Genomic DNA, 12,455 nt, shown 5'->3' with positions numbered 1-12,455 from the left:
TTGCATAGCAAAAGAGCTACTTTAGTCTTCATTGTAAGCTGGTGTTTAAATCTTTTTGCTCTCTGGAAGTAAATTGTGTAAACATGGCGATGTAAAGGAAAAAGGAAAGCAGAGGCAAGCAAAATCAGACACAATAAGAGACAAATTGATGCTGCATTTCAAATGCACATTTTCTTTCTATTTATTTGATTTGTTGCTTCTTTTTTTGATAAAGCATGGGCATGTTTTGAGTTGGTTTTCACCTATAATAGAAGATCCAGGTCCTTTGCTGTGATCCAGCTCTAAATTGAAACAGCGTGTGCGAGTAGATAAGGTTTATTTTTCTGACTGTATGTGCAGAAAACAAAATGTTAAGTACAAAATGGTTACCATGGATTCACTTCCATCTTTGGGAGACATCTGCATGTCGTGGGGGAAATCTGTGAACACCAACACTGTCATCAGCAAGATTTTTTTTTTTTTTTAGCAGCAAGAAATATGGCTTTGCAGAAGACACTCATGCAAACATACTCTCATTCCATCTGGTTCACATTCAAGGGTGCCGCAGTTTTATCAAACACATCATGATGCCAGTATTTGATTAGCAGTTAGAGACACAAAGTGTTTATTTCAAAAGTCAAAAGCGAGTGCCGCATCGCTCAGCTGCAAACCAAATCGTTGCAACTTCTCTGCAGGGCTGAGAGGTGTGTGTGACAGGATTACATCAAGGGCAGCAGACTAGACACGGGCAACATCACCAGAAGTACATTACGCTTTACACATTTATAAGAAAAACTGTTTGTACCAAATTATGATATGCAATATAGAAAAACTTAAAGTCACACAGACGTTACTCAACAGAATCAAATACAGTCAAAAACAAACAGAACTTTGTTTCCCCCCCCCCACACACACACTGAGTGATAAAGTCAGCACTACCATAAGAGCATGTCAGAAATCACTTGTAGCATTTAACACAACCACATTGACAGAAATGAGAAAAAACACAACTCTGTGCCATTGCGTGGTAAACTTATAAAAACAAAAACAAACCTTGACACCAATGCAGCTTCATCACATAATCGTACACAAACCCGTTAAACTCTGCCTCTGTGATTCTGTAAGGTTGAACGGTCCAACGCATCCTCGCCAAACGAAGAGGATGCTACGTTTTCATCTGATCCCATCGTTTCCCTATGTGGTACCGTGTCCATTAAAGCTGTTTATGCCAGAAGTTGAACCACCTCGCTGCCTTCGAAAAGGTGATTCTGTAACTAAGTCACTCACTGCAGAAGTAAACACATGAGCGTGTACACCAACACAAAGAACAAAACAGATACACCACTCTTTACAGCTTGATTGCACTATCTCTTAGTCCACTGGGAGGCTTCCTGCCTCCTGAAAGCAAATACACACTCTAAACTCCAATTTAATGCACCTTTGAACATCCTAACTGCCTCCTAAGTTGACCGATCAAACAGGACCACTGTTGGCCGATTTTCCTCTGGTCACCCTTCACTGCTTGGTGCTGGAGGGGTTCAATCTCTGGGCGGCGTGGCAGGGGTCCAGGGACTCCTTGGTGGCACCGCCGTAAACATCTACGTCCTGGTCGGTCCAGGGGGCGATGTTGCCCAGTGCTGAGGAGCTGCAGTCCGCGAGGGCGGCCACCTCTGCGGGCTTCAGTACCCGGTCCCACAGGTTGAACTGGGAAAGCTCCCCGACCAGGGCCTGGGAGGCATCGAAACGCCCGCCGAGTGTGTCCTTGGGTAGAGAAGCACAAAAGTCGCCATGAACAAAGAGCTTGATGCAAGGATGCTGTCAGGTTCTGTCTTTACGGGTGAAATGGTAAAGCTTTCAAAGGTTTTATGTCAAATCAAACTATTTATTCAGTTTTAAAGGGAAGTTTAGCTCTTTAGAAGTAGATTTAAGGTTAAGAACAATTATTGTATTGCCTTTTGTAGATAGCTTTTACCAGAGTTTTGAGAAATAGAGTTTATTTCTGACCAACAAATGAACTAATGGCTAGTCTGAATGAGACTAAAGACTAAACTGGATTCCTGCCTTCATAAAACCCAGCTGGGACCAGCTGTTAGCTTGTCAGTTCAGTCAGATATGAACTCTGTTTCTTCAAACTGGGTTCATTCCATCGAGATATTATCAGACACAGGACTGGAAGCTGGAAGTTGAAGCCTCAAAGGTTAAGTGCCCCCTAGTGGTGTACAATTTTTAATTCCTATGCCTCCATGTCAACAAGTTGAACATTTTCCTGACTTTGTTGATTTTTTTCAATTGTCATTTCTTGTTGATTGATGTAGTTCTTACCTTGCTGATGTATGTTTAAGTATGCATTTTAGTTATACATTTAGTTTCAATTAGATGGTAAATGGCTTGCACTTGTATAGTGCTTTATCTAGTCCAAGGACTCGGAAGCGCTTTACACTACTGTTAGTCATTCACCCATTCATTCACACATTAATTTGGAGATTAAAAAAAGTGTCATGTAACACTGTTATTGACTGTGACAGCCTGTTAGTGAGCTTGGAGGGTGTGTAGATAAAAAAAAAAAAGCTCTGGCTACAATAGAAATTAATGGAGTCACCTCGCCCATCTTTATTTATGCCAATGGGTCATTCAAACAGCCATCTACAAAAGGTAAGATGTTGATTTTTTAGGACTACACAACACCCACTTTGAAAGATCTGAACTATTCCCTCAAGAATGCAATAAAAATATGTTGAGTTTTCAATTGCAGGAATTTTGTTGGGGTATTTGGAGGTTTTTTTTTTGACACCCATAGTCGCCACCAAAGAAAAGTCTTTCTTCTTGGTGTCAATTTTCACTCTTAGTTCAACTTCTATATGTGGTATAACACTGACTGTGAAATTCTGAGCCAACCAGTGATAAAAATAATTTGATCAATGGTCGACAGTCCTGAAATATTATCCTTTAACGTCAGGAAAATGATAAATCGCTTTAAAGTATTTCAGATCGTTTTTACAGTATCATTAGATCAGCAAAAATGTACATTTATCAAAAACCTTTTATCATAAAAAATTACATATAAAATGCCTTGTGTGGGGAAAAGATGAATTTAAAGGAAGATTTTGGCAACTTAAATTAGTAAAGAACTCAATAATTCTCAATGTTTACACGCCTCAACTAAAAAAAATCACTTTACAGCAAAGTTAATGTGCCACAACCAGAACACACCCAATGAGCACTGACGCTGGTTGATGCCGTCCATTTTCTCAATACACCGATGGCATTTAACAAGCTGAATATTGGCTTTTACCAAAGTTACACCAATATATCTGTGCACTGATAGTTCTGGGCCTGAAACTCAGTCACAAAATAGCCTTTATAGAAACTGTCAGTATGATGAATGTCTTTCATCAGACTTTTATCTTATTTGGGTACCTTTCTACAAATATCCAAGACTATAAGGGAATATTTTATGCAAGCAGATGACTTTTATGTGTGGGTTGTGTGTCCATAAAAACTCCCCTTGATAATGACCACCAAGTAAGATAGGTCGTCTGAGGGTTAAATTTACAAATTAAAATATGTTTCTTGAGTACAAATAGTGAACTGACAACAATAAAGAGTAAATCTCTACACTGCCACCAGGAAGACTGGTGTACTATGCGGCATCCTCTTTCCTGGTTAAGTAATAATGAAAATGGAGCAAGAGCTTAAGTCACACAGTGAAATACCAGGTTTTGATGATCCTACAAAAATAAGATTAAAAATGCCTGTTCTACTTCAGAGTGCTCTCGTAAAGGGGAGATCCTGGGATTTTCCCCATGAAATTAAGTCAACACATCCACGCAGCAGCAACTCATCAGCCATCTGCATCAGAGATGAATAAAGTCCCCGGCTTCTTTTAAATCTATCCATTAAATCAAGTCTTTGTGCATCAATGCAACATCTTACTGAAATGGACATCCGGCTTTCTGCTTTATATTTCTGGTGCAAGAACAATGAGCTTTGGCTTGTTCTTTTGACACCAGGCTGGAGGGATAAAATAAGATTTTATAACAGTTATGCAACGTAGCTGACTCACTAATGAAGAAGAGTGGCTATTCAGTGTGAGGATAAACACCATTAGTTATTTTCTGCTCATGAAAGTCCCTTAAAATAGTTCCTTTGGTTCTGCTGTGTTTATTTCTCTTCAGTTCATTCATCCATCTAACCTTTCTGTCACCTCATGTCTATCCATCTGTTGGTCATAAGTGCTTTTACCGACTGTTTATCGATCCGCGTGGCTATTTATTCGTTCATCATTTATTATTAATTAATCTCTCCATCAAGATCCCATTCGTCCTGTCGTTTATCCATCCATCCATCCATCCATCCATCCATCCATCCATCCATCCATCCATCCATCCATCCATCCATCCATCCATCCACCCCTCCCTCTCACCTGTTCCTGTCCCAGTATGAGGACCCCCCCAGGTTTGATGGGATGCCAGGCAGCCAGTCCCTCGCCCCTTCCCTTCATCTTCCCCCCCTGGTAGGCCTTCCACACGCCGTCCCTCAGGGTCCAGCTGATGCAGATGTGCTGCCACTCGTCTTGCGGTAAGGACAGAGGCAGCTGTGCCACCTGAAGGTGAGAGGTCACAGTGGCAGTGGTTAGACCCGCCCCGAGCGAACGCAAGTTCACCGGGGGGTGGGAATCTGCAGGCACCCCGTGATTCGATTTGATTACCAATCAGAGGGCTGCGATGCAACAAGAAAAACAGTTATTAATGCATTTTAATCATTCTGATCCCCCACCACCTCTCCCCCTTATGTTATTATTTTGTAGTTTTAAAGCAAAGTATTTGCATATTTCCAATAATTGTGCTTCCAGTCACATATCTCATTTAGCCTTCTTGTGCATGTGTGTGTTATGTGCACACCACTGACTGACTGGCTTCGACCTTGCACGCTTTTCAGTTCCGCCGTTCGTGTTCCTCAACATTACGTTATTAATCAACATTAACAAAATCGTTTTTTTGACATCTCAAAAACAGATCCCCCCCTAGCTCTAACGTTTATTACCTCACCACTCAGACTGGCGTTATGACAGGAAACCACAGAATGTAGATCTGTTCGTGGTTTTCTACCACTTCTTTCCACTGGGGCCAATGTAAACACATTTAAAGGAAAATTCTCCCCATAATACCAAATATTACCTGTGTGTCCCAGTATGACAGCTGAACTCGGAGACGTTTTCTTTTGAACACTTTTGTTCTGTAGCAAATGACTGCTCCAGAGCATTTATTCTCCTTGTATTTTTCTTTGTTTGTTTCTCACTTTTTACAAGTTTTGTTGTTACGAAAAGGTTCTCTTTTGTCCTCAAGGGCACCATCTGTCCTTTTTTATACCCTTTTTAAGCAAAAACACATTTTGTGAACAACGTAGACTTAAAAGACAATCTGCTAATGGCTGTGATTCACATCTTACGAGCTGTGACATTTTCAGCGTGGACTGTTTTTCTCACCACGCGTAAAAAGGGCACGTAATTCACTTGCGGGAAAGTTTCATCTCTCATTTTAACCAGCGGATGAGCCAGCAGTTAGCTTCTGCTGTTCTACGAAATGCCATAATAATCTACAATAAGCTTCCTTGACAGGCTGTTTTACTTCGGCTTAAAAAGCTGAACATCCATAACCCCCCGTTTTTATCTCAGCCCCCCCCGGGTGTGGGCGACGGTACCTTGTCGTTGATGAGCAGCTCCACAGGATTGTGGACTCCCTGCAGCAGCACCAGCTCGTTGGGCTGACCCGGCACAGAGTAGGAAAAGGGGGTCCCGATGCCCCCTTCCTTGGCCTTGAGCCATACGCAGGCAGTGAAGGCGTACATCTCAGTGATCTCTTTCCTCACCAGGCCGTACATGTAGCTGGTCCGCATGGGGAAGGAGAGGACGAAGCCGTCGGGAAACGGAGGCTCTGTCATCGCTTTGGAGACAAAGATCAGAAAGATCAGCAGTCCTTCAAACCTTCAAAACCCACAAGATATTGTTACTTGAAATATACAAACCAACCAACCAATAAGCAAGAGATACAAGACACGAGACTAAAAGATATTCCACATATTTGGTGTTAAGAAACTCTGCATGAGTGTAAATGGCTTAAAGAGCAAAGCACTCTGTATAAACCAAATAAGGTTAAAAAGTGCCATTATATGTGTGCCCAGTAAGAGCCTGAACTCTGTAGGTAATGTATACGGCCACATCGGCTCTCAAAACAGAAAAAAAAACAGTTAAAACAGTTTTTCCTCAGTCTTTAAGTTTTCTCCTGAATCTCTTTCAGCTGGCCACCATTTTGGAGATCCATCTTTTTTACAGATCACACTTTTGTCAACCATAGCATCAAATGTGACTAGGGTGCATGAAATTCGAAAAAAAAAATGGAATTGCAATATTATTGTTGACTTATGCAAAGATGATACTCCGATGACGCTGTGTTACTGAGTCCTAGTAAAACCACATCAGAGACTGCAAGCAGTCCAACAGATGTGGAGGGAAAGGTCACAAGCTGGCCCAGCAGATGTTGTTTACAACTGAACGTATGTAAAACAGTTGTCATGTTCTTCTCCAAGAAAAAAAAGACAAAAGGTTGTCCCCGAATATAAATAATTAGATTTAATGTTAGTTTTAAACGTCACACATAGAGTGTGTCCTCAAAGTAAAGTTCAGTTTGGAAAACTTTAGATATTTACTTTCATGTGAAGCAGCATCAGTTGCTGTTTGGGCAGCTTGGTCTCATTCTGATCCTGCAGCTTGAAATCCTTCAGAACTATACGATACAAACGAGCACTGAAAGCAGGAAGTCGTTTAGCGTTTATCAGTGTCACATTTTAAAGAAATCTGCCCTCCTTGGTTGGGAACGCTTTGTAAAGTACAGAAATATTTGTCAGATTTATAGAATTCTTCGTGGTTCGGCTCCTCATCCTCCGGCTGATGTCCCGATTAAAAAGACAATATTTGGTCAAATCGCCTTTCATTCAGAGGATCACATCAGTTATTCATTTAAATGCAGTGTAAAAAAAAAAAGGCTGACAAAGAATCAACATTGATAATATTAAATAGTCCTTTTAATGACATGAGCTGTTTTTTGAGACGTTTAACTGATTATATCTATGTTTTCTGTGTATATTAATGTTTATTTACACTTTTTTTTAGGCAAAGGGACTTCTGACAAAACTTAGCATGCAGCTAACTCAGGTACATTTATATTTGACTTGTTTAAATGCTGATTTATTGTCCCTTTTAAAAAATAAACAGACTGAGATTGAGTTGTGATAAACCAACATTTTTCCTAATTATTTTTTGTCCGTTCTGTCTGCATCAAGAGTCCATCTGATTGGCCCATGAATGCACAGAACCCAAACTATAGCAGCCTAGGATTTATTGCGGTCCAAGCAGTCATTTGAAATATTAACATTGCCCAAATGATATTGCACTGATGATACGTTTCTGATATATTGTGCAGCATAATAATAACTCACAAAAAAGGATGATAATTAAGGTTTCAAAAGCAAAAGCAGCAAATGATGCCAGATTACTCCATTTTAACTTAATCTGTTTCAGTTGAATTATTTGTTCACCCCCTATCCGTGTTTGACATTTCATACCCTTCAGCCCTCATTCATCATCTTATTTTCATCTACAGTGTATCCTCTACTGCTGCGCCGACCCAGTTCACCCACAGAGCTCATTTCAGCCTTCTCGCTCAGAGCTCATATGTGTGTTAGCTTCATGATGCAATTATCTACTTTCCTGTGTGTATCAGTTTACTCTCCCGCACACTCACTGTGCTCCAGCTCTGTGATCCGGTGGGTAACCGTGTCAATGCCCTTGTTGATCTTCTCGTGTTGGCCCTGGGTCTCCTTCCTCATGGCCTGCCGCTCCTTCTCCAGCATTTTGATCTTCCTCTCGAGTTCGCCCTCCAGGTCCTCCACCCTCCAGGTGCTCTTTCCTCGCCCAGGGGAGCCTTTAGAAGCCGGCCTGGAGCCGGGGGGGCCCGGGGAAGCGGGGCGGCGGCCCCCTGAGGCGCCCCCCGTTGTCGGAGGGGAACCGCTGCTGGCGGACGGAGCTGGAGCCCTGCCGGTGTTACCGGTCTGGCTGCCGCCTCCGCCGCTGCTCGCACCCACAGACGAGTCGGTGAGGTTCAAGGCTCCAGGCCCTATCTCCGCCTGAGGAAGGGAAGCGAGAAAAACACATCTGTAGCAGAGCCTAGACCAAATAGGTTAGATAAATACAGAGACGAACATAAAGAGGAAAAACTGTTTGTTTTATTGTGACTCATAAAGAGAAAAACGGTTCCTTTTTAAAGGCAAATGCAGCCTTTAAAGGCTTTTACATCAATTCCAGCTGTAATCGAATTCCAGAAAAAGGTTTCCCTCGAGACAAAATGTATTAGTGGTTCCTTCAGTTTGGTCCTGAATAAAACATTTCAACTCTTTCTATTAGGGATACATCGACAGTGAAAATTTGGGTCAGTTGAAGTTAAAGTAATTGGCCAATGGCTGGAAGTCCAAACCACTTGCTTTAGTCATTTATTTTTCCTTTAACGTAATGAAAACAACATTAAAGCATTAAAGCAACAAATTACATTTAAAATATTTACGCCCTTTATCGGATTTTCTAAATGACCACACATTTCTTCATATCAAAAGATCTTTATTATACCTTTTAAAAAATAGTAGTTTTAAAAGCCATCTAAACCATTACAGGCTCAAAGAATTTTCACTGTTTGCATGGTTTACCTTCTTTTTTTTTTCTTGTGAAGCAAAAATGAAATTCAAATAAATCTGATGTGATCCAAACTAACACAAACAATGTGTTGATGTTCCAGCGTATCTGTAGCGCCGGTGTTGATTTCCTATCTGCTGCTTACCGCTGCGGCAGATCTGGACAGAAGCAGATGAGATCGTTCGTAGTTTGGCTGCTTCCTCGTAAATGTAGAAGCCAAACCGAGTTAGGAAGAGCAGAAGTGAAACGGGAACTCGTGTCTTTGTATGCAGGTTCAAACAGCATCACGAGCCAAGGTTATCAGAACAATCCATCTGCAGGCTTTTATAAATATCTCAAGTGTTGCCGCCAGATTTCTGCAATCGTTCTTTTTCATAAATGTGCAAGGATTTTTGATCAGAGCACACTTTGCACTGCATTAAACCTTTTCTATTAAATACACCCATAAAGTTAATAAACTGTTTATAATAAATGACATTTATATTCATGTGCACATATTTATATGTCCTTTATCAGGACCTCAGGTGTGTCTTTGTTCAGTAGTTTTAATTTTTTTAATGACTTAGTGTCTCTGTTGCGATATGATCTACGGCTGCTGTATTTTTCTTCATTCATTGTGCTTCGATAATGAGCTGTTCTATTGATAATCACTCCAGTGGGATTAGTATGCGGAGCATAAGCTGAGAGAGGAAGGTGTTCGGGAAGCAGCAGCGAGCTGAGGTGAAGCTGTTGGATGAGACATCTGCGAGGGCGAGATAAAATATCAAGAGAGTTGCTGAGGCAGGACTGAATCTGGACGTCCGGGATATAAATTCACACTGATGGAGACAACCTTGTAACTGACTGACTGTGCTTACCGAGGGCTGGCAGTGATGCAGCAGGGTGTGTGTGTGTGTGTGTGGGTGGGTGTGTGTATGTCTCAATCTGAGCTCTCTCTCTCTCTCTCTCTCTCACACACACACATGGATAGAAACCGACCCAGCACTCCCCCCTCCCCGCCCCCCACAACCCTTTTTCCTGGCCAGCCAGCTTCATGTTTTATGGATGTCCCCATCCTGCTGTTGGATGCTGAGGAGGCGGCTGACATAATGGGGGGAGGGGGTGGTAGGTGGAAAGATTTCCCCTGAGTCCGTGGGAACGTGGGCAAGACGCGAGGGGTATTTGTGTCGTGAGTTATTCCTCAGAGCAGAAGAGGGAGTAGGACGTGCGCCACAGAACACGACAGAAAAAAATATATAATTTTTTATATCAGTCAACACATGTGGGCTTAATCCTGAAGCCCGTGACACAAACAGGACAGGGCGAGAGAGTTTGTTCACTTTTGAGCGCTTTAAAAATGAAAGCACTCCTTGATGGAATGCATATCGCCCGTCGCCTTTCATGGCAGAATTTTAAACTGACACCGTTTTGGTCAAACCTCGTAAATGACTTCATGCGCTATCCTGTGAGCCCCTGCAGGATGTGTCAGTGCTCTGAGTATACCATGAAGAGGACTATCAGCTACTACCACGCCAAATTTTAGTTCCATATCTGTAAAACTGACAGAGTTGGAGTCATTAACATCAATTAGCTGTGGAGGCCATCTTGAATTGAGTTGGCTCCAACTTTAAATGAGTTGTAGACAAACAGGCAGAGATTACTTTCTGAGAGTTTCACTAAAATCTGTTTAGTGGTTCATGAAACATTTTGCTAACAGATGTCCAGTGTTGACTCTAACAGTTAATAGCGACGTTTGAAGACATTATGCAATCTAGTATTTGTTGAGCGTCACTCTCAGCTACTACCACGCCACATTCTAGCTCAAAATCTGTAAAACTGACTAGGGTATAGCCATGTTTGTGTTTGTTAATGACAATTAGCTGCGGTGATCAATTTAAATTGAGGTGACTCCAAAAGCTAATCAACTGTAGATATACATTCAATGTTTACTCTATGAGAGTTCCATTAAGATCTATCCATTGGTTCATGAGATATTTTGCTAACAGACTGACAGTGTTGGAGCCAGTAGTTATTGCCAGTGTGTGGAGTAAAAATATTGCACAGTGTGTTGTTCAAAGTATATGTTAGTGATGATGCTCAGCTACTTCCACATCAAATTTGAGCTCAATATCTGTAAAATTGAGTAAGTTATAACAAATTTTGTGTTTCATAAGGTCAGTTGGCTGTGGTGGCCATCTTGAATTGGGTTTCGTCTAAAATTTAATCAGTTGTAGAGGTCAGTCTAATGACTGTTGTCTCAAAGTTTCATTCAAATCCGTCCAGCGATTCATGATATATTTTGCTAACAGACAGATTATGAATATATGACTGTTTGGTCAGGAGGGCAGTGGGGGGCAGCAAATTTATAGCGGTGGCTAAGGCCCCCCCGACCCCCACCTTGGTGGCGCCCCTGTTTCCTCACAGTTTTGTCTTTTGTCAAACAAACAAAAACCCAAAGTTACCAAGAAGAACAACAGGTTTGGTGTGAGTGTCACGTGGAAAGACCCACCTCTAGCTTCTCTATGCGGTCCTTCAGGTCCATGATGGCCCTGGCCAGCTCCTCCACGGCCCGCGCCGTCTGCAGCTGCGCCGCGGCCGAGGACGAGCTCACGTCGTCGCCGGCCATGACGCGGCGGTTCCCGCTCCACACGCCGATGCTCCGCGCCGGGGTGGTCCTGTCGTCCTCCAGGCCGCTCTCGCACTCGCTCAGCTTGCCCGTCAGCTCCCGGATGGTCCGCTGGTCCATGAGGATCTGGTCGTTCTGCCGCAGCACCATCTGCCGGAGCTCCTCGGCGGTGGTGCGCAGGTCCTCGTCTCCGGCGGCTCCGTAGAGTGGCTCGTCCTGCTGCTCCCGCTCCCGCTCCTGCTGCTGCTGCTGCCTCGGATCTTTGCTCCTGCAGTCCCCAACAGGTACGGGAGTGCAGATGAGTCGGCTGAAGCTGAACTGCTTCGCCGAGCCTCCCCCGCCTCCCCCGCCGCCGCCGCCGCCTCCTCCTCCCGCCTCCTTCCCGAGGTTGAGCTCGTTCAGAGCGGGCACCTCCAAGCCCATCCCGCCGCCGCCGCCGACGTCGTAGGAGCCCGCCCCGTGGAGGGCGCCCAGCGGGCCGGCGTGAGCCACCGACCCGGGCTCCAGGGGCTGCAGCAGCGCCTCCGAGGTCAGGGTGCCGTTGTCGCTGGGAGGCGCGCCGCGTTTCCGGGGATAAACGCTGGCGATGATGCAGATGACCGCACCGAGGAAGGCGAGAGCCCCGGCTCCCACCAGCACCACCAGGAACTTCATTCTGACTGTGAGAAATTACAGATCACATTCAACAAAACGCGTAGCATCATTCAGCACTGACGGCTATCTCTACTACACAACCTCTAAACTTAAGAGCCTGGTCTGACATCCCATAATAACTACAAGAGAAACCATGCCACTCACGGATCTTCAGCAGATTTGCCAGCGGCGCTGCTGTCTTCTTCTCGCCACCCTGTGAGTGTTGTATCGATGGCACCAAGCTGTCTGCTCCAGAGATGCTCTCTCCTCTTCCTCCTCCTACTTCTCCTCCTCCCTTTTCTCTCTCTCTCTCTCTCTCCCTATGTATGTTGCTAAGCTGCTCTCCTCCGCGCGTTGCCATGGAGACCGCTGTAGGAGGAGGAGCGAGGCGAGGGCCGTGCGTAAAGTCGGAGCAGAGGTGAGCCTCCAGCGGCCGGCTGCGCCAACCAACAAGGCGGTGATGGATGGACGTGTCAAGGGGAAAGAGAGGGGGGGGGG

General features: G+C 43.9%; 1 protein-coding gene across 1 annotated transcript in view; it reads right to left on the bottom strand.

The window, feature by feature from the left end:
* Positions 1-299: 299 nt before the first annotated feature.
* Positions 300-12,455, bottom strand: part of cbx6a (chromobox homolog 6a) — a 24,704-nt gene continuing 12,548 nt past the window's right edge. The window contains exons 6-11 of the mRNA XM_017409314.3: positions 12,123-12,394; positions 11,208-11,983; positions 7,779-8,160; positions 5,680-5,921; positions 4,403-4,582; positions 300-1,740 (exon numbers count right to left, since the gene is read on the bottom strand). Coding sequence (XP_017264803.3) covers positions 1,495-1,740; positions 4,403-4,582; positions 5,680-5,921; positions 7,779-8,160; positions 11,208-11,983; positions 12,123-12,394 — 2,098 coding nt within the window. The 3' untranslated portion in view covers positions 300-1,494. The remainder of the gene's footprint in view (positions 1,741-4,402; positions 4,583-5,679; positions 5,922-7,778; positions 8,161-11,207; positions 11,984-12,122; positions 12,395-12,455) is intronic.

This window comes from Kryptolebias marmoratus, linkage group LG3 (genome assembly GCF_001649575.2).
Source record: "Kryptolebias marmoratus isolate JLee-2015 linkage group LG3, ASM164957v2, whole genome shotgun sequence".
In the NCBI taxonomy this organism is placed as follows: Eukaryota; Metazoa; Chordata; class Actinopteri; order Cyprinodontiformes; family Rivulidae; genus Kryptolebias; species Kryptolebias marmoratus.
Note: the sequence above shows the minus strand (reverse complement) of the source record. Positions and strands in the feature narration are given on the sequence as shown.